Source organism: Papio anubis, chromosome 19 (genome assembly GCF_008728515.1).
Source record: "Papio anubis isolate 15944 chromosome 19, Panubis1.0, whole genome shotgun sequence".
In the NCBI taxonomy this organism is placed as follows: domain Eukaryota; kingdom Metazoa; phylum Chordata; class Mammalia; order Primates; family Cercopithecidae; genus Papio; species Papio anubis.
Window position 1 is genome coordinate 20,042,103 of NC_044994.1, and position 23,380 is coordinate 20,065,482.

The window sequence follows — 23,380 nt, forward strand, 5'->3', positions numbered from 1 at the left end:
TTGGTCTCATTTCACATTCTTCAGTTGTGCTAAATGATTTCATAAACTTGGTGATACTGATATTAAGTTCTTGTAACGAATGTGATTCTGATTAACAAAAGCAATTTGATATATTTGCTTCTATGCCCTGTACATCCAGTTATTAAAGTTTAATGTTGCATGATGACCTAATTTCTGAAAGATTCCTATACATGCAGCCAAAGGGTTTAAGAGGAATCATACTGTTAAGAAGGGAAATATTAGAAAGCACATATAGAATTAGGTGAGCCAGGCTAAAATGGATGATTCTGCTAACATAGCTGAGTTATTAAATCTGTACTTTTTATGCCAAAGTCCACAAGGAAAATCTCCAGAGTAATAAAGTTTGATCTCTTTAGGATCTATCACTTCCAGGCAATTTAATCGATTTTCAGAATTTCTGTGGTTCCAAGTTTCCTGGATGTACTTGGATATTCTTCCAGAGCTGGCAGTTAAGGAAACAAAGTTAACCGATGTTGAAGCATTCTGGAAATTGGGACCAGAAATCAAGTGCAATTCTACTTCCATAAACTTGACTATAAGGGCCAAATAAATTATATAAAACATATTTAATGCTGCTTTTAATAATGGTAAAAAGTTTGAAACCTGGAATGCAGAAAACTTAGACAGATTTTTTATTTTTTTAATGAGGTAAAGTCTCTTACCAACATAAGTGTGTATACTAGAAGGGCAAAAAGAAAATGTATGATAGAATTACAAAGTTCTTATGGAAGTTCTGTCTGAAGCCCTTTCAAATAATGTTTGAAAAATTAAGAGAATAACTTGAAACTTAAAAGCTTTTTGAGAGTGAAACATTTTCTTTCTTAGTAAATTATAAAAGGATATAGTGTAACAATTATAGGCATGTAGATAAACATGAACATGTCTTCCTAATAATAGATAACAAGAGCTAACTTGTAATGGTGTGTTTACAATGCTCCAGGTGTCTTCTGTTCCACAGACAAGGAAACAGAGACTGAACAAATTATCTGAAGTTATGCAGCCATTAAAGGGCACAGGTGGGATTTGAACCCAGGGAGAATCGTACCAGTCTGTGCCTCTGGCCATGTTTAATTTCTTCTCAAGGCACTTGAGGATGTTGCAGCGCTCTGGAAGGCCAAGAGTTAGTCTATTAGAAAAACAAATGTTTTTTATCCAAGCTATGTTGCATAAAGAAACAGAAGATTCATCTTTCTTAGTGGAGAAGAAAATGAGTTTCTGCTAGCAGACTAAATGTTCCCCAGAGCCTGGAAATGTTACTTTGATTTTCAAAATTGTTCAGTTTATAACTGGAAAATGAAACATGTGGGCCAGAGATGGTAGGTAGGTCTTGTTTTGTGTATGAATGAGATTGTCCATGGTGGCTGTGTGAGCGTGCCTGGCAGCTTTCTAGGCCCTGGAGAGACTGATGAGTAAGAACACTAGAAATGTGGCAGTCTTGGTGTAAGCAGTCAAGGAACTTAGTGAGTATAATAAACTATTATGTTTTTAAAAAGTTTCCTCTTATCCTGAGGTCTCCCATTCATCTCCTTCCCCCCACACACCCACACTTCTATGCTTAGTGTTTCACAGGGTATTATGGTTCCTTGTAAATTATGTGATTCATTCTTAAAGTTTAGAATGAACTAAAGATTTAATTTAGGTGTATAAATATTTGACTGTCTGAACACCCCAAAATGGCGATCCTATGTGGTTCAACTAATACACACATGGCACTATGCAAAAGAGCCACTCTTTCTTTTGTTCACTCAGCCTTCTGTTTTTTCACTCAGTGTCTTGTAGAGATAAGTGTGAGCTCTGGAGCTAGACAGTTGGGCTTAAAAAATCATGGCTCTGCCACTGACTAGCTCAGTGTCAGTGGACAAGTCACATAACTTCTCCTAATAGAGCTTCTCCATCTCAAGAAATCAGGAAAAATAAAAGTGACCTTATATACTTTAATACGTGTTTCATAGACTCAGACACTCTGATGCTGGTGCTTTACTGATGTTATCAAAAAGCATCAATGTAAAGTTTTCACACAACTACAGCACCTTGCTGGGGTACACGCTATTAACTCTATGAAGCCTCTTGATCTTAGAATTATTAAAATGTGGGAAGTAATGATGAGTCAATAAGAAGTGATGAAGTAATTACAATAAAGATTAAATGACTTAATATGCCAAATACACAGCCCAGTATCTATGCACATGGGAAGAACTCAGTATTAATGAAATCTATCCACGTTGTTGGATGTATTTCTGTGCAAGACTGGCAATAGTTTTTGTTCAACACAGTCTCTGAGGCCATGTTTTCCACAACCACAAAAGAGGTCCGCTTTAATTTATATTGTTCACATGAGGCCTGAAGAGATGAGGCTTTGATTTAGTTTTACTTATTCCAAAGATTGCAGAGATACTAGTGCAGTGGTATAAAACTAAGTATTCCAGGTGAAAAAAACTCTGGGACAAAAGGAAAACATTTCCTTCAGTCTGTGGTGGTTGATGCTTTTCTGTGGTGGTTGATGCTTAGATACCTAAAGATTAAGATGGAGATAAAACAGGAAGAAAATGAAACAAAAAATTATTAAAATAGTCTCAACCAGCCTCTGACTATAAAAGCCATTTAAAATGAAAATAAACAAAAATATTCTCATTCAGTAATGTTTTGCTGCTGACCATGGGTGTTAATAAAATGCCTTTACTATATATAATTTTAAAACTATTCAAAAAAAAAGCAGCAAACTCTAAAATTGTACTATGCAAACTACCTTTCTCACAAAGTAGAAACTAGAAAAATAAGCTGTCACTGATAAATATATATGTATTCACCTACAAGACAAAGGTCAACATTCTTAAACTTGCAGTTTTTATTCAGCGTTCCTTAGTTGCCGAGAAAGATCAAGTAAATTACTGTAGAAGCTGACATCTATTTCATAATTAAGTTAGCCATGAATTCCTGAATATATAAATACTTTTTTGAATTACTCTTGAGATCAACTTGTCCAAACTTTAAAACCTGATTAAATGAATCTAATATATCAAATACGTGTTGGCTAACAGTAACAGAATACCTCAAAGGATGTCTGTCTCCCATTATGTTTCTGATTCACAAAGATGTTCCTAATCAACAAGCTTCACCTCTTCCCCTCCTTCTGCCTCCTCATCCAAGAGTGGGCACTTAAAGTATCAGGCCAGGTGAGGTGGCTCATGTTGCACGTAACCCCAGTGCTTTGAGGCTGAAGTGGAGGATCACTTGAGGCTAGGAGTTCAAGACCAGCTTTGGCAACACAGTGAGACCTCCTTTCTCAAAAACAAAACAAAACAAAACAAAAAACCCAGGCATACACTAGTTGCAGCTACTCAGGAGGCTGAGGTACGAGGATGTCTTGAGCCCAGGAGGTTTGAGGCTGCAGTGAGCTATGATCATGCCACTGCACTCCAGCTTGGGTGCCAGAGCAAGACCCTGTCTAAAAAAGTTGCAATTCTCATGTAGACTTAGTTTTTGCTAAAACAATTATAAAAAATATATTCTCAGATTTTTTTTTTTTTTTTTGAGACAGAGTCTCGCTCAGTCGCCCAGGCTGGAGTGCAGTGGCGCAATCTCGGCTCACTGCAAGCTCTGCCTCCCGGGTTCATGCCTTTCTCCTGCCTCAGTCTCCTGAGTAGCTGGGACTACAGGCGCCTGCCACTGCACCCGGCTAATTTTTTGTATTTTCAGTAGAGACGGGGTTTCACCGTGTTAGCCAGGATGGTCTTGATCTCCTGACCTTGTGATCTGCCCGCCTTGGTCTCCCAAAGTGCTGGGATTACAGGCGTGAGCCACCGCGCCCGGCCTATTCTCAGATTTTAAGTTGTACCTGTCGTCAGCACATCCATTTGTTGTACTAGAAATTAAAGGTACTGGAATTACTTTAAATATACAAATAATCTCTCTTAAACTTGTTTTAGCTGCTGTAGCATCATCTCTTTTTCCACTCATCCAGTGCTTAACTAGGCTGGCTAACAAGCAGAAAAAATGGTGATGTGTTAGCTTTTACTATAAACTTTACACAAGTACTGATGACCAGTGAAAAAGCAGGACCTGTAAGACTGAATTTGCTGCATTAAAAAAAAGAGAGAGAAGTGCTCTTGCTTTCTCCCCTCTGAGTCTTTTCGTAAATGGGGGTCAATCAACTGATACTTTTCAGTAAGGAAGATTATTTTTTGCTGTTTGCTTGTGGTTGCTAAGGATATGGTGATAATAACTGTCAGGTGGTTGATATTTTTATGATCTTAAAGTCATCTTGAATGAATCAAAAAAGTGACAGTTCAGGATCATATGAACTCTCAGGTCTTCCAGTTTTCCTTATGAGTTAGTCTTCCCATTTTTCCTTTGAATATGAAAATGATACTTTCTCCCCCCAGTGAGGAAAAACTTTTATATCAAAACTATAAAGCTACCATGAAGTAAACATGAGAGGGATAAGAAGCCTGGTTGTTGAATTTCTCTTCAATACCATCAGGGTCCATTAACATGCTGGCGACCTGGAGATACCCTGAAGAGCTGTGGGACCACCAGTGAGAGCCTAGTTCACTGAGGTCACAATTCAAAATGCAGGACTGTTATTGGCTTAAAAGGAGGTAAACTGCAAAACTCAAATCATTGTCTGGACTGGTGTTTTGACCAATCCACTGTTACAGTGGTGTTTGAAAATGGCATTGAAATAAAAGTTTTAAGACATACATGTTTACAATGTAAAAGGAAAAATTATTCAAGTTATTAACAATGAAGAGATGGACATGCTACCTCAGACTAAAATCACACATATATTTGGCTAATCAAACAAAAAATCAACAAAAGAAAGCAGGTATGGCTATATTAATATGGAATAATGTGGAATTTAGAACTGAAGGTACTGAAAATTACTGAGCAAGGACGGGTAAAAGTTACAATCCAAGTTTCAAACACATATTCATCATAGTCTGGAAATACATCCAAAAAGCTCATGGGAAATGTTAACAAATCCCTTTCAAGAACTGATAAACCAAATGGAAGTAAAACACTAGTATAAGAAAAACAAATTAGTAGGCTTGGAGAAATGTGTACCCAATAACCAAATGAATATCTGTATCAATAAATGTAAAGCTAGTTCTTTTAACAGAATATTTGACTACCCTGATGAAGAAAAAAGTAAAAGGAAAAAGGGGGTAAGAAAACGTAACCTAAGGTATGATACAGAGTTTATAAAGATAATACTGTATGCAATTTTCTACTGATATATTTTTTTAAAAGCTAGATTCTGCAAGAGACTTTCCAGGAAAATGTAAATTGTGAAAATTGTTCAAAAATAAGTGCAACATCTGAATTATCCCAATTCCTACTGAAGAAAACCTGTCCCCACAATGGTAAAATTATAGAATTTTAGCATTTTTAATGAAGAGTTCATTGTGATGTATAAAATCCAGAGCGCAGGAAAAATGGCAGTCTTCCTAATTACTTATTTTAGGCTAGCATTAAGCCTGATACTAACACTGAGCAAAAATATTGAAAAAACAAAGTATAAGATAATCACATATAACTTAAAATTCCTAATATAGCAGCAAATAAAATATATCAACCCATTAAAAGAATAACATTATGACCAAGTAGGGTTTATTCCAGGAAAGTTCAATTCAATATTAGAAAATCTAATGGCATTAATGATATAATTCACTCTATTAGTGGGCTAATACACAATCATCTATGTAGATGAAGAAAATGTATCTTATAAAATTCAACATGTACACACAAAATCTCAAAGTAAGTAGTAGAAACTTGTATCTATACTAAATGCTATGCATAATCATGAAACATACAAAGCTTTCCTATTATAGTCAGGAATAATAAAACAATGCTTATAATGATCACTGCTACTAACGATACAGAAAAAAACAAAAACAAAAACTATTCATCTTGGAAAAAGGAAAAACCTGTCATTAATTGCAGTTATGATTGTTTGTCAGGAAAATCCAAGAGAATCGCCAAAAAGCTGTTAAAAGTAATACAACAGTAAAATAAGACAGTAACGAGAAATAAAAGTCGATAAATTTCCAACAGAGCAGTATCACTAGAAAAAATGCTATGAAAAGTAGAGCCCACTCATAATAGCAATGAAAATTATTAAGAGTGTAATAAAATGAGATGTTTAGTGAAATTCCATGAAAGTATATATAATGTAAAAAATGAGAACGATAGTATAGTATTGGATAGAATAGTAAATGAAACAGCTTTTCACAATTCAATCAAATTTTGAATGAAATTTGTTATGGAACTTCACAAAATATTTCTACAATTTATGCACAAAAGAAAATGTGAAAAAAGAACATAAGAAATTGTGTAAATGGCTTGTTCAGAACTGATAATTCAGTGTAACAATTGAGTATTGTGCACGAATCTAAAGATCAATGGAACAGAAAACATGCAGAAACAAACACATGCTTATAGCACAACTCTAATGCAAGTATATCTGATATAAGTATATGTGATATAAGTATATGTAAGTATGTGATATATATAAATATATGATATGTGTGAGATATGTGATGTAAGTATATGTGATATAGGTATGTGATATGTGATGTAAGTATATGTGATGTAAGTGTTATAAGTGTATATGGTAAAGAATGCATTCCACATGGTTGGGTTTATATTGAAGTTTTTAACAAGTAGTGTTTGGAAAACAGATATAAGTGATATAAGTGTATGTGATAGAAGCGTGTATATGGTAAAGAATGCATTCCACATGGTTGGGTTTAGACTGACGTTTTTAACAAGTAGCATTTGGAAAACAGACCTTTATCTGTACATTTTTTAGCAAGTTAGATTTCTGCATCATGCAAAATCATTTCTAGGTGTATTAAAGAGATAAATGCAAAACAATGGTAAGAGAACAATATAGAATAATAATCTTACAGTTTAAAGGTGTTAAGACCTTCTCAAAAATCTACAAACATAGAATAAACCACATAAAAATGAAACTTGCTATAAATTTCTCTAAGAAAACTTACTGGATTAGCAAAAGATCATGAAAAAATGCATATAAGCCCTAACTAATTAATTTTAAAAAGGCAAATAACTCAACAGGGAAATGAAAATATGTAATTCAAAGAAACACAAATGGCTAATAAGAAAAAAATCTCCTATCCCCTCATTAGTAATCAGAAAACTCTAATTATTAACATGAGGTATCTTTTGTTGCGTATCATAATGGCAAAACTTTTAAATGTGTATGTGATGTACAGGACTGTTGAGGATGAGTGTAAACATATTTTTGTACACAGGCTGGTAGGAGTGTAAATTGGCATAGTTTTTACTTAAGAGAAATTTGGCAACGTCTTACTAAAATTTAAACTGCACATACTTTTATCATGGAAAATGACCTATTTCATGGGGTACTAACACTCTGTATGCATGTTTTTTATTAGCAATATTGCAGAAGAGATCCAAATGACCAGGAATGGCCTAGAAAAACATGTTTCTGGATGGGATCCATAAACCATGTTCATAAATGTATAGTTTTCAAGGTTCTATTATGTCACATGGTTACAGTCATTTTACAGAATACTTAAAACTAGTATTGTGGCTTGACTCAAAGGCTAACTTCCAAAGAAAAAAGAAGGTGGTCCTGGCTAGATTGTCTTACATTTTGTGGTTACTATTTTGAGCTGCATAAAATCCTTTTGCCAGTGGAGGAAGTTGCTGGCTTTTAGAAAGCCTTGTCTTCTTTCAGCTAAAAGGCACTTTTAAGCATCCTAAAACATTTATAATTTCAGCCATATTTAATTAACTTATCTCCACGTTCTTTAATCCAGCAATTCCATCTCCAAGCCTCTACTAGTATTAGAGAAATACTCCCATGCAAAGAGACATGCACAAGGATGTTTACTGTGGCATTGTTTTTAATAGCAAAAAATTGGAAACAACAAATTAATTAGGAAATGGTTCAATAAAACTATTATGTTCATATTATGGAATACTAGGTAGCAGTTAAAAAGAATGAGGTAGGTGTACACATATACTAATATGGAAAAATTTCCAAGATACACTCTTAGTGAAAAAAAGGCAACTTACAGAATAATACACAATGTACAATCTCATTTTCATAAAAACGAAAGAAAATCATTATGGACATGTGTGTGTAAAAATGCTTTTTGGAAGGACTAGAAACTAGATCAACCAGCTAAACAGAAATTACTTCTGTAGCATGGCAGGGAGTTTCCATTTTTTATTAGTTTCCTAGTTTTTTTTATATATAAAAAGAATGTTTTTACAAAGAAAATACAGTTGTGTATGCCTACAAAAATTAACATTTACATTTATTGGTTGTGTATATATTAAACCTTACAAACACTTAAAGTTTATATATATACACAGTAGATATATGGCCTGTGAATTGTACATCAACCATAAGAAAATAATTTAAACAGTGTTTATCTAAATGGTATAAACGTTAAGTGTTACAATGTATGAATCTGAAAATATAGTTGTTTCATTTGGATGTACAACAGCATGGAGGCACAGTCTAAGAATCAATTTTAGAAAAGACTATTCTGATTAGCAAATTTAATAAGTTTCATTACGGAAAATCCCAGAGGCAAGCTCTGGCATTTAATGATTAGAAAAGTAACAAGAAAGTATTGCCTACAAAATGAATCAATAGAAAAGTAAATTCCACTGTCTATGTTAAGCAAAAAATACAGTTAATTAGAGGAGGTATATTATATAAGTGTTTTCAAAGTGTATAGTATAAGACTGTACGGTGTGATAATGATTAAGAAACAAACAGATAAATACAAGTGAGAATTTCTTTGCCTCTTAAAATTCAGAATGAATCTTAGTAAGATACATAAACAATTTTACAAAATTTAGCAAGATTGTTTCCTTTTGTTGTCCTCTGCAACCATTACTATATCAAACTGCAGCAAATGATCAAGTCAATGGATAAAAGCCAGTCAAATCTAAGTGTGTTTCACTAAGTACATAAAACAGTGGCTTCAATGAATTGCACAAGAATTCCAGGTGTCCACTGCAGGTTCCAGGTTCAGTCCCATAACCCACTTTACTGAAGTTTCCCTTATGGTGGTGGCTTTAATGGGAAAGGCCTAGCAACATAACAATTAGCTTGAGCAGAAACCAATTAAAACACGAGTTATATTAAGTTATATTAAGAATTGACACTGAAGTTCACTGAAGATTTTTCTATCACCACCAGTAGGATCTATTCCTGAATCACTTGATGTTTTTCTTCTATGATGATGGGAAGGTCCAAAATGATTCTTTCTGCTGCACACCGTACATGGTTGCCATGCTACGCGATTCAATGGTGAATAGTGCAAGAACAAATACATACTTTTTGTACTGTTGTTCTCCAGTACTTGGGATTTTTGCAACATTCAAAGCAGCTTAAGTAGAAAAGAAAAAGTTCAAACCAGTCACCAGATCCAAAATTAGCATTTTATTCAGAACGCTGGGGTCAGAGGTGTATCATTTATATTCTGGTACACAATACAGAGGCAAAGCTGTTGTCAGAAGTCTCTCCAGTTTAAAAGCTTTTTTTTTTCCATTTTTTTAAAAAAACCACATACTTAGTAGTGCCACCAGTGTCAGGCCACCCCTTTCTTTTTCTTTCCTTTCCTTTTTTTTTTTTTTTTTTGGTACAAATTATGTAAAACATTTGTGCTAAGAACTTTTCTCCCTCCCCAAACCAAAAAGAAAATAAAAAATAAAAAAATTAAAAAAATTAAAAATTGAGTATTCTAACTACAGCTCAACAATTGAATCAAATGTCACTTTGTTTTGTAAATACTTTATCCATAACGAAAGATATAAACATGCAAAAAACCTGAATCCATAGTCCAAATAATACATACACATGTTCTGAAGTTTCTGCACTTCTCCATAGACTATGCCAATAAAACATTATGTACACATACTATTTTTACAGTGAAGTGGAAAAATACAGAAATAAAAAAGTGTACATGGATTAAGACCAAAATGTGTCTAACATTCTAGTTTATGAAAAAATTCAATTTTGCTACAAATTGGTGATATGAAAACTCCCTTTATTTGCAACCAGCTGAGTAAGTTTTAAGATTTTAGTGGAAAAAAAAGAAAACTAAAGTCTAAAACTAGAAGTAATGTACATTTTCCAATCTCATGGTCTCATCCCCCAAGGTAACAAAATCGCTCCATGAGTTTTTTTTGTTTGTTTAATTCTGTATTTTAATAAAAGCAAATGCAATGTAACAAAGGCGTGTTGAAGCATATCATGGTTTAACTTACTGCTCCCACCACAAAATATTTTGTCTTTTACTTATCGTTTCAGAAATCAGTACCATTAAAGCCTTAAACAGAAAACTAATTCCAATCTGAAAAAGGTACAAAAAGGCACATAAAATCCCAGTGCTTCTGTACTGTAAAATTCAAGTGTAACTGAGCTCAGTGTTTTTCCAAACAGTATGGATCACTGATATTCCCTCTGAGCCCAAATTGGTTTGCAGCCTATGCCAAAGCCTCCAGCAAGCACTGTGCTAGTAGACTACAAAGTTAAAGCCTAGCTTCTGTATGCTTTTTGGGAATATCAGTTGAAATTGTTTGTACTTGTCCAAAAACCAAGTTCACCCTGAAGTTCAGTCATCACCTCCACCATACATGTCAGCAAGTTTCTTGAACCGTGGCCCCCAGTCGTTCAGGTAATCATAGTCCTGCTCACCACCACTACTTGAGGAATTAAGGGAGCTCAAGGACCCAGCAGTGGAGCCACTGCCTTCATAGTCAAACACTAACAGGGAGTCATATGGTGGAGCTGTGGGGTCATTGTCAGCCGCTTTAAGGCCCTGCAATTTGGAAACACAAAGAATGAAAGAATTAAGAGAGGGTTACAATTTACAAAACCACAAGCAGATCCTAATGAATTCATGGGATCAAACACACACTTGTTTGTAAATTTTCATTTACAGACCACATATTCAACACATGGAAACTGCGGATATAACCATTTGAAAGTTAGATAAAAATTAACTTACATCTTTCCTGTGCAAAGAAACAACGCTAAGCAGTCAAGCTCAGGGAGGCCAAGACTTATGAAGGGAGGGGGTTAACTGAGTAATAAGTTGGACAGGTGGCAGAAATGAATGGCTCTGCTTGAGGCAGAGAAGGAAGGATCTTAAATAACATAATATATAGAGCAGCACTGCTAGATTAAATTTAAAAAAGCACCTCAGTGAAATACAAGAGACATACAAATGAGTACCATATGGTCCGTGTCCCTCCCTAGGCTTACAATCTAGCCTAACAGGTACTACTACTGTGTGAAGCAAATGACAAGTGACAAAACTGTGAAGTCAAAGCAAAAACCATCAGGTTGTGGGGAAAAAAAATTCAGATCAGCATTAAGAGCTAGGAGTTCAAAGAGAAAGTAGCATTGTATTTGACCTAATTTTGGAAGGACATCAAAGGAAGACTGAAGACGGGTCAGATGTGATTACTACATAAAGGGAGGTACTCATAAAATCATTTGTGTGATTAACATAACATAAAATGTGGAATGAATTGATTAACTTTAAACTGGTATTTTAAAATGTAGGGTAACTTCTAACTTCCAAAAATCCTAGAAATATCATAATCCAGTATCTGTACATGGTATAAATATTGAAAAGAGGAGGACTCCTGTCAATCTAAAATAACACGCTTGTCTGGTTCTTATAAAGAATTTTAAAAAGAAAGAAACGAGGAAATAACTACTCTCTATCTATATTTGTAACTTTTGTAAGCAGATGCTTTTTAATATACAATTAGAGTCTCTATGCTCTGCAAAACTTCTAAGGATTCAGTATTAGGTCCTTTGGTATATTTTCTAACTTTTTTTCCCAATTCTATTCCAGTACTCCTAGATATACTAACATTAAAACAAACATTCCCTTTTTCCACATTCTACGTGTCAAATGCTACCTGGCTTATATGGCCTCACCTATCTAAGACGTGTCACAGACAGTCCTACTTGAGAGATCAAGCCTGCCAATACACATGCATTTTATGAGCACATACATGGGTTTTTATGACCACGTGTTCATCTATCCTTTCAAGGTTACAGAGGAGAAACAGGGAAAAAGCAAAAAAATTAAGGTCAGAATCAGTATGGTGTAGTGGTTAAGAGATCAGACTGTGAGATGACACCTTAGCTCTCCCCAGTACTGGCTGTGGAACCTCCACATAACCTCATCTGCAACTGTAATCATCATCATAAGACTACTATAAAGACCAAATGCAACAAAGGGACCCGACGGCTCACCACAGTGACTGGCACATGTAGAGCTCAATGAATATTAGTACTTTTTAAAAATTTGAGAGAAAAATGTCCTGCCTTGGGATTTGAAAAAATAAAAAACAGTAAAGATATATTTTAAGAAAGAAAATGGCAACTGCTGACTAGCATCAAAAATCAGAGAAAAAAGTACACATGACCGGTTTTCTCATCTTCAGGTACCTCTTTACTAACAGTCTTAACCATGAAATTTAGCAGTACTTTGCTACTTTTCCTCATGTCATTTTATACTATTTATACTTCAGAAAAGCCTGTGTAAAATAAAATAAAGCAGGTTTCAGCAAAATACTTTGATATATACAACATAAATAATTTTAGATGGGATTTTCTTTATCTTATTTTTAGACTAAACTACAAGGCAATTCTGCTAAGACTGAGAACCACAACCTACAATTTCTCAAAACTTGTAACTCCCTTCTGTGGTAGATTGTGTTACTGCCCTCAGTGATTCACTGCCCTTTTTCCGAAGGCAGAACACACACCCACCCTCCCATAGTGCCTCTCTGGGGTCAGGGTTTACTTTCCCAACCACACTGTAAGGCTTGGCTGTCTGACTGGCTCTGGCCAACGCAGTGTAAGTAGCTGTGAAAAGTAGCTGCTTCAAGAACTCTATCTAATGTGTTTCCACCCTTCCACCAATCCTCCTTTCCCCCTCTGCCAGAATGGCCTGCTCCAGATGGGAAGTTTATCTGCCTGGATCCTGAAACAAAGAAAACATATGGATCAGGAACTGAGTCACTGACAGACTACAGTTGACTTATAATTTAAGCAAGAAGTAAACCTTCATTATTATAAGCAGCAATATTTTGGAGTGGTCAGTGATTGGCGCCTTAGCTAACAAAAGCCAAAGAATGCACCTTCATTCATTTTGTTTGTGTTTATTAATTCAAGACATATTTGTTGATTATCTATTAATATTATTGCAATGTATTCTGCTTACTGGTAGAGACACAGCTACTAATGAGCTAGATCCAATGGCTGCCCTTGTGGAGTTAATATTCACATATTAGCCTACACTCTTCTTCCTTACAAAGTCTAGCATCTGCAAATTTAAGCAATAGGGATTCCCTTAGTTCAGCATGGTCTGACTTGGGGTCATACAAGTAGGCCCAAGAAGGATTTGAAGAAAAAACAAGAAAAATCAGGGAAATTCCTGATAAGGAGAATGGGTCCCTGGAAACAAATATTAAATTTTCATTATGACAACTGCGTTATAATACAGACAACAGAGACAATGGCTAAGATCACTTTGTTCAGGTCATCTGCTTTACCACAATTTAATTATTAAGTGAAAATACACACAGAGCCCTGGCCCAATCCTTATGATGTCAACACCAAAGTGGAAATATGGAGAGGTTAAGACTCAAATTAGGGATAGCATTAGGAGAAATACCTAATGTAGATGATGGGTTGATGGATACAGCAAACCACCGTGGCACGTGTATACCTATGTAATAAACCTGCACATTCTGCCCATGTATCTCAGAACTTGAAGTATAATAGTAAAAAAAAAAAAAATAGAAAAAAAAAGAATGACACATTTGAAAAAAAAAAAAAAAGACTCAAATTAGCCCTAAAGAGTCAATGGCAAGGCCTCAAGTTTGTCTGGATTTGGAGGAGAAAAAAAGGGATGGCCTGTGTTTACTACGTCCAGGGAATAAACACAATAAGCGGTCTGGTCTTCCCTGGTGTGTTCATGGACCCCAGGACTCTTCATCAAATGGCTAAGCCACCTAATTTAATTCCTTAAAATAAATATAATGCTTGTGATAATCAACTCCCATATCTACTATTGAGTCTACAAAATACTATTGTATTTTTTAGCTCCTGCATTGGCTTTCTGATCATCCTGGTAGTTTACAAATCTCTGTTTTATTTATTTATTTATTTATTTTAAGAGGTTACGGCCATAAAATCCATTAGAGAGAGACCACTGTGCTATGCTAGAGCACAGCGCATTGCCTTATGTTTTAACAATTACAAAAGGGCAAAATCACTGAACTTTTCAAGAGTTCTTAGGCAAGCCAGCTTTCTATGCAGGTTAAGTACTTTAAATCCCTTCCACTTGGATAGCACTGATTTTCATCTGAGAATAAAATATGACTCTTCTGAACGAGGTATTATATAAACTCTTGGTAATATTTTGGTAATTCTAAAAAGATTGCACTGAAGTCCTAAGAAACTGACAGTAACAGGCACGAAATCTGAGTGAATGTACAGAAGAAATCCAGTGGGCAACAGAACCTTCTGGTTCTCCCTTATGGGATTCCTTTATTCTTGGATGTGAACATTATTTCACAGGATGTACTGTTACCAAATTTACAAACTAACCGCCTGTGTTTCTCTAGGTTTGACTAAATTTAGCAAAGTATCCTCTTGTTCCACCTTTCCTGGAGAGGTAGATCTTGAATTCTGAATAAAGCTGAACTATTTTCTAAAGACTGAGGCTTCTCCTCTGCAGAGAGAGCTTGGCTCTGGCTGAATTCTTGCTGAGCTTGTATTTATAGACTTCTGATCCCAGGCTTTATGGGCGGAGACATGCTTTTATGAGGATAAAACCCCACATTATGCAGTGAGGAACACATGAGGGATGTAAAAGAAAAGAGGTCTTACTGTTTCCTTTACATTCTGTCTTCTACAGTCCTAGTGCCACTGCTTTAGTGCAGGTCATCACTACATCCTGCCTGGACCAGAGAAAAAGCCTGCCTAACTGGTCTTCCTGTCTACAGCACTATTCCAGCTTCTTTCCTATAAACTATTGGTTTCTCTCTCAAACATTATTTGATGTCACTCCCCCAAGTTAAAACCTCTGACTGCTCTCTATGACTCCTTCCAAATGAAAGAGTTCCCCCAGCAATGGGCAAAATGATTTTTAATTGCTGCATGAACACTTTAAAACAATTATTTAAAACTCTTTAGAAAGCATTCAGTGAACCAAGACTGTTTACCCACCTTTTCCGTTTCAGCTATTCTCAGCTCCAGCAACCACAACTGAATTATGCACCCCCAAAGGGAATCCCCCCAAACCCCGAAGCATCATGTTCTTGTGCACTTCTATGTTGTTTATTCATTTTTTTGGAATTACACTTCTTATATTTTTTATTTGATTAATATCCATCCATCCATCCATCCATCCATCCATCCATCCAAAAGTTCATTAAAAATATCACTTCTACTGCACAGATCTTTTTTCCCCAGCCATGACTAGGAGTCATTCCTGTGGTCTCTTTGGTCCCTTCTACTTTTTTATTTTTTATTTTTGGAGACAGGGTCTCACTCTGTACTCCAGACTGTAGTGCAGTGGCACAATCATGGCTCACTGCAGCCTTGACCCTCCTGGGCTCAGGTGATCCTCCCACCTCAGCCTCCTGAGTAGCTAGGACTACAGACGCATGCCACCATGCTCAGCTAATTTTTGCATTTTTTGTAGAGAGGGTTTTTTGTCTTGTTACTTAAGTGGGTCTCAAAACTCCTGGGCTCGAGTGATCTGCCTGCCTCAGCCTCCCAAAGTGCTGGGATTACAGGTGTGAGCTACTGTGCCCGGCCTCATCTACTCTTATCATCTTGTTTGGAAAACACTAGATTGTGACATCCCTTTCTACAGAGGCTGTTTTGTATCCACATCTCGCTGTCCAACACATTGCCTGACATTCAACAGGTATTCTATAAGGTAACTATTCATTGTTGTCCTGGGCATAGTTTTTCCTGCTCAGCATCCTCTTCATATTTATATCCACTCCTTTCAGAAAAAGCTAGAATCTAGATTTAAGACATGTGGATATAAAAGTACACCATGTTTACATTACAGTAGAACTGAACATATCAAGGCCAACATTACTACCCCTCTTTCTGGGAATTTCTTTTTACTTAAAGTAATTTCTGATGCAGAAGGAGTGGATTTTAATTGTTTTCTTACAATTAGAGAACAGTAGAAAGTCTTTTACTCCTAAAAGGTAATTTACCTGTAATAGTTACTAATATGACATCAATAATAATTAAGATGTTTTTACTATGTGACAAGCAGTATACCAAGCACATTACAAAGATAATCTCATTTACTTCTCACTGCAGTCTCAAAAGGAGGTTCTATTACTATTCCCATTTTACAAATAAGAAAACGGAAAAGGTTAAAGAAAAGGATCTTGACCTTGTACAAGGTAACAGAGCTGTTAGGTGAGATGGCTAGATTTGAACTTACACAAATGCCCAACTTCCGTAAGACCAGAATGAGGTATTTTAAAAAAGAGAAATTAAATTAATAGGAGAAAAAGACAAGCTTTTTTTTTTTTTTTTGAGTTGGAGTCTCGCTCTGTCACCCAGGCTGGAGTGCAGTGGTGCGATTTCGGCTCACTGCAGGCTCCGCCTCCCAGGTTCACGCCATTCTCCTACCTCAGCCTCCCTAGTAGCTGGGACTACAGGCACCCGCCACCATGCCCAGCTAATTTTTTTTTTTCATTTTTTTTTTAGTACAGACGGGGTTTCACCGTGTTAGCCAGGATGGTCTCAATCTCCTGACCTTGTGATCCGCCTGCCTCAGCCTCCCAGAGTGCTGGGATTACAAGCGTGAGTCACCGCATTTCAAGTAAGTTGTAAGAAGCTTCCAAAAGTTTTAAACAATATTAACAAAAAGGTGGTCTTGTAACAGAATTATTCACTTGATTTTTATACTTTTGAGTAGAGAAATATACTTCATATACTATTGAATACATATATACACACATAATAAACATTTTTATATGTATATATGTGTATATGTGCGTGTGTGCACACACAGTGATATGGTTTGACTTTATCCCCACCCAAATCTTATCTTCCCTAGTTCCCATAATCCCTACATGTTGTGAGAGTTCCCTAGTTCCCATAATCCCCACATGTTTTGAGAGGGACCCAGTGGGAGGTAACTGAATCACGGGGGCGGTTACCCCCATGCTGCCGCTCTCACGATAGTGCGTTCTCATGAGATCTGATGGTTTTATAAGAGGCTTTTCTCCCTTTGCTCGGCAATTCTCTATCCTGCCGCCATGTGAGGAAGAATGCGTTTGCTTTCCCTTCTGGCAAGATTGTTAAGTTTCCTGAGGCTTTCCCAGCCCTGTGGAAATGTGAGTCCATTAAACCTCTTTCGTTTGTAAATTACCCAGTCTTGGCAGTTTTTCATAGCAGCGTGAGAACAGAAAAATACACATATATATAAAGAAGTGTATTTCTTTTTACAAAGACATATACAGGATTAGTATTAGTAAAATTATTGGAGGTATGTTAATATCTAACTGTTGGGCTGAGATTAAATGAATCTGTTTGAACTTTTCACTCTCTGAAGGTCATGTTTAAAAACTCAAAACAGAATGAAATTCTACAGTGGAAATTCAAAAACATGTGACTTATTTTACTCTGCCTACCACACTGGAAATAAGTTATCATTTTTGAGATTCAAGGCAACATTCATTCCTTATTTAAATAAACTAGAAAATGTTCTCATGAGCTTTCTTATTTCTTACATCTATAAAAGCACTCCAATTATAATCATCACTATATTATTCTTCCTTTGGAACATTTGGTGCTCTGCTAAATCAAATAAGACCTGCAGATAAATAAATTTGTGTGCCTTTTAAATATTTTTATAAAATGTGCTTGAGTTCTTTCTAGGTGCTTTCAACTGTTTTAAAACTCTACAAGTATTCATTTTTGTCTGTACAGTAAATGAAGACACTGAACAAGTCTTAACATGTATCTTGCATGAAAGAGTCTAGATGGTATTTTGGAGAGTTATTACTGGCTTAGGTCTTCTGACTTACATTAGACTTTCATCTCCCTTAAAAGTCCCACAGAACTGACCATCATCTCCTTAAAACTATCATTTTGATTGTTTTCTATTATACTTAGATTTTCTGTCTCCAACTCTAGGGGCATTTCTAGGTGAATATATTTGGTTCCTCCTCTCCTCCACATTTCTCTATCTTGTAATCACATTCAAATTCATGGATTTAGGCCAGGTGTGGTGGCTCATACCTGTAATCACAGCGCTTTGGGAGGTTGAGGATGGAGGATGGCTTGAGCCCAGGAGGTTGAGGCTGCAGTTTGCTATGACTGTGCCACTGCACTCCAGCCTGGGCAACAGAGAGAGACCCTGTCTCTTAAAACACACACACACACTCTCACGGATTTAGCTGCCATTTTCGGAATGATTTCCAAATTGGATCCTTTCATCCATTCACTTGTTCACCAAATCATTGTGCCCCATACTGCCCCTCCAGGGAGAAGCCCGTCTCCCTTCCCATGGAACACGGAAGGGCTCGGGGGGAGGCAGGATGGAACCATGGGATCCATGATCTGAGGGAGGTGAGTTCTGGATACCATGGGATGCCAGTGGATGGTGCCTAACCCATACTCTGTATGCCTGACCTTTCCTGGGTTGGTAAATACTTAATGAAGTTCCCCCAATGCTAGAAAAATGGGGAAGGAAATTCTAGACAGGAAGAACATCAGATGGGCACCAGCATGAAACTGTAAGCTGAGATCGTGAATGACAAGTAGAGTTCTCTGTAGACAGCCTGCAAGATGCTGGGTGGTGAGGGCCTTGAGATGAAGTTGGAAAGCCAAGTAAGAACCAGACAGAATTGGCCTCCTATGCCTGGAAAATAAGGCTTTGGATGCTGGCACATTTGCATTGCACAAATATCGTGCTAGCAACAAAGCTGGGTATACACACAAGGAGAACTGATGTCTAATTTATGCTTTTATCTATATATTACTTGCACAGTTATGTTACACACATAGACGTTTGATAGTGATTTGCTGAATGGATGATCTTGCACTGAGCTCAAGATGCTTTCACAATGAGCCATTTTTCACATATGCAGACAATCTTCAAATTATGAAGAGATTGTATTCTGGATGTCAATTTGCAGTCAGTTGCTTGGAACAACGTTTTTCATATAAGTAATCACACCTGTTCGTTAATGGTCTCCAGCCATAACAAACTGTGTACCTGAGCACTGTTCAGGAGAAAGAAAATTCCAAATGGAAATTCCCACTATAACTCCTCCTACTGTGGCTGAGAAGGGTTGGGTAAGTGAATCTTACTGACTAGATGTTCTTTTCTATCTACTGAAGAAGATATAGTCACTGTTAAAACAAAGAACAACAAAAAAATCAATGACCATAGACATAGACAAACACACACACACACAGAAAGTACACACTTAAACATAAACTCAGAATTTGAATGTAATCTGACAAGTAGGATGAAAGGCTCCAGACTCAGTATCTGTTGAATCTCAATCAGATGAAAAGTGGGTGGCGCCTATAGCATCATGCCCTACACATTAGCCAGAGTGCACACTCGAATGCCTGAAAATGAAAATAATCTAAGAGGTAGGTAACATACTAGATGTTTAAGTTATGAAAACATGAACAAGAACAGTGCTTGTCCTGGAGAGAACTCACATGCTGAGTGGGAGAAAGAAATACTGACAGTTATACCCCAGCTGGTGAGGGCTGTGACCCGAGGGGCAGCTTGTTATCCCTTCCCAGAGGCATCAAGGAAGGCCTCGCAGAGAAATGTTTCAAGCTGAATCCTGAAGGCGAAGTGGGAGTCCTGCAGATGGCCAAGCAGGTAAGGGCTTTGCCGAAGTTACAGTACATTCAAAACTGTGATGCTTTTGAGGAACTGCAAATAGTTCAGTGGGGCTGCAGCACAGAAGGGGCATGTGGGGAGGTGAGGGGTAGAAGAAGGCAGGAATCAGATGAGCAATAGCCTTATAAATAAACCTTACTGTTTGATCTTTAGCACTGAGAAAAGAAGAGTATCAGGGATGGAAAGAAATTACACAGAATACTGATACTTCAGGGACAGGCAGAAATATTTAGTAAGGATTTGTTAAATTATACTTAAGGCAGAATTCTGGCTTCAAAAAAGTATGGTTCCAGCTGGGCACAGTGGCTTATGCCTGTAATCCCAGCACATTGGAAGTCTGAGGCAGGGGGATCATTTGAGCCCAGGAGTTCAAGACCAGCCTGGGAAACAGGCTGGTGAGACCCCGTCTTTACAAAAATAAAAATTAAAAAAAAAATTTTTTAAATCCAGTTCCTAAACCTACAGACAAAAGATTCACTATATCTTGAATTGACAACAATCAGAGTAACTCAACAATTTCTTATGATGACAAACACGAAATGAGAAATAAAATCATTAGGCACTCTTACATTTTTCTAAAAGATCTAGGCATATATGTATAAATTTCTGCAAATTCTCCTAACTGGATCTATATATAACTAAGAGCTAGCTGGCAAAGTCAGGACATATTTCTGTGGATAGAGGGAGTTACTGGCATTCTGTTGTTTTTGCTTTCCATGTGTTTTTAAATCATGTCAACTACAAATTAACCTTATTACCTATCTAGCAGAAATGAATATGTATGTTCAGAAGGCAGCATATATCTTAGGAATAGAAAGTAATGGATAGTTATAGAGACAGGCAACTATTCCAATTTTGTTTTAAAACTTTTCTACAAGCAATAAGTATATCTAAAAATCGAATGTAGATTATGTTTAATATTATATGAATTTTGAGGAAGCCCAGGATACAAGAGTCTTATCAGCCTATGACTGAAGGCCGTATACAACAGATGCGTTCCACTTTGTAACGCACTGAGACCTATTCTGATCTTGGAGACACCAATGATACAACCAGAAAACAGGAGTTCTGCCACATATTCACAATCAACATCGATATGTATTGTTCTCTTATATTCACAATAAAAATTCAAAAGAATTATAGTAAGACTATAGACATGTTCAGAAGACGCAGCATAAATCATTGAACTTCAAAACTTAAATATTAAATGTAACAGAACTCTTGGTCAGTAATAAAAGAATGTCACAATAATTCTGACAGTGAAAATCATATCTGTTATATGCAACAGAGAAGTAGCTTTCTTTTACAGAAGCTCTTAAAACTCCTCGACTAGACAAGTATTTAAATCACTTACATAATATTTAATTTAGCTCTTCCAACTAATCTCTTTTGATGGAGTCATTGGGCAGGCACTGAATTCTCATGATTTGCCGGATTCAAAGGGTACAGTGTGAGGAAAATTAAAGTGAACTACTGTTATATTTATTAATGCTAATAAATAAAATTAGAATGCACTATAATATTGTTAGTCTATTTATTACTTGTAATCTAGGGGGAAAAATCCTTGGAGACAGTGTGACTAATTCTGATAATATATGATGTATGTCATTTTACAAATGCAGAATCTTAATTGATAGATCTCTGTGGTTGATCAAAGCAATTATATTTGTTATCTGTCAACGAAGCCACATTTGCTTTGACACGAAGATAAACTTCAGAAACAAAAGTATGTTTTAGTGAACTATATAGCTGTATTCCAAGCAATCTGTGGCCTACAGAGATCTAACCATTAGCATGAAATGAAAACTCTTATAGAGAGAACGAGTCTCTCTCTCTACCTCATTGATGAAGTCCCCAATGTCTCCAGGGTGCGGGGCTGCCGAGCGGACTGGATACTGGGGCTCAGCATGGATGGGTCTTTCATCCATTCGTCGGATTCCCACAGGCTTGATGGCATCAGGCTCCACAGTGTCAGGCTGCTGCAGCTGGCTCAAGTCGTAGTCCTGCAAAAAGACAAAATCAAAAACCGATGGGAGATGGGCACCGAGATAGAAAATTACAACCTCGCTTTTTAAACCCATACTCAGAACACAGAGAAATGAGGAAAATTTAACATAATGGAAAAGTTGCCACTATGAGTTTTTCATGTTATGATTAAATATTTCTTTCACACAGCTCTTTCTTCTGTGCTTTTCATTTCTACAGTCTGTGCTCCATCTGCTTTACAATGTTCCTCATCAGTTTCCAATGAAAAACAGCAGTGTGATAAGGTCTCACTATAAAACAACTAAGAAACCGAGTAGACAATATAGTTGTACCATAGAAGTAAAGGGGCTAACTTACTGTCTTTAGTATTTTTTTAAAATGAGGGTGGTTATTTTTCCTTTTCCCTAAAGGAAGGCATTAGTTCATCAAGGTTTCACGCCACCCTTCTTCCCTCCCTCTCTCCCTTCCAAAGTCGAGAGCAGAGGTCAGAAAACTACGATCTCCGGGCCCAGTGTGACCTGTGGCCTATTTTTCTCTAAGACTAGCTTTTACATTTTTAAAAAGTTACTTAAAATAAAAATGACAAAGAAAAATGTGCTACAAGGAATACATGTGGCCCACAAACCTAAATTATTTACTCTCTGGCCCTACTGAGGAAAAGTTCGCTGACCTCTGGTTTACAGGTGTTAGGCCAGAGAGAGATCGGATTTTCTTCCAAGGCTGCCTTGTGGGAATGTCCTGGAAAAACAGTCCGTCCACTTTCAGAGAGGCAAAGTACAACCTGTAAGGAAGGATGCTCTGGCCATAGGTTGGGCCCTCAGAACTATTTTTAGCTCAGGCATCAGACAGCTGGACAGGAATGTATAAAGAAACAGACTACAATGTAGAAACACATCCACATTTTAAGTTTGGGTAAATTACTTGGTAGTTTTCAAACCCCTGAATTCTGGAGATATAAAATGTCATATCCCCAGCTTACCCAACATTCTCCCATTTCAAAACTGACATTTGCAGAAAGCATAGATTTACTTATACTTTATTCTTAGTTTAGGCTTCATCTCTCTGTCTGAAACTAGCTTTTAAAACCTTCTGCAGTTATCTCTATGGAGACTTTGATTTATTAGACAGTTGAACATTTACCATGTTTTGGCAATGGTCTAGGTGTCTTATATATGTTCACTCATTTCATCCTTAGTACATGTGATACTAAGTTTTATTATCTCCACTTAAGAGACGAGAAAACTAAGTTTCAAATACCCCAAGTAAGTTACCTATGGTCCTAGATCTATTAAGAAACAGATTCTGACTCCAAGAGTATTAGATTTCAAAGCCTGGCTCTCTTCACAATCATCTATGAGTAAATCAAGACTGAGTTACAAGGTTGGATTTAAAGGTAAGGAACTAGATAAATGAGTTTGGAG

At 36.5% G+C, this 23,380-nt stretch overlaps 1 protein-coding gene across 4 annotated transcripts in view; it reads right to left on the reverse strand.

Annotated features, from left to right (window-relative positions):
* CDH2 (cadherin 2) overlaps positions 1-23,380 on the reverse strand; it is a 245,592-nt gene that overhangs the window by 8,895 nt on the left and 213,317 nt on the right. For 2 of the 4 annotated variants that reach the window (XM_003914260.5, XM_009192560.4), the window contains 2 exons: positions 21,812-21,976; positions 9,453-10,853 (listed from right to left, as the gene is read on the reverse strand). In XM_003914260.5, coding sequence (XP_003914309.1) covers positions 10,647-10,853; positions 21,812-21,976 — 372 coding nt within the window. In that variant the 3' untranslated portion in view covers positions 9,453-10,646. Of the gene's footprint in view, positions 1-9,452; positions 10,854-21,811; positions 21,977-23,380 lie in introns of those variants that run through there. The other 2 variants (XR_001897295.2, XM_009192559.3) reach the window with 1 other exon arrangement.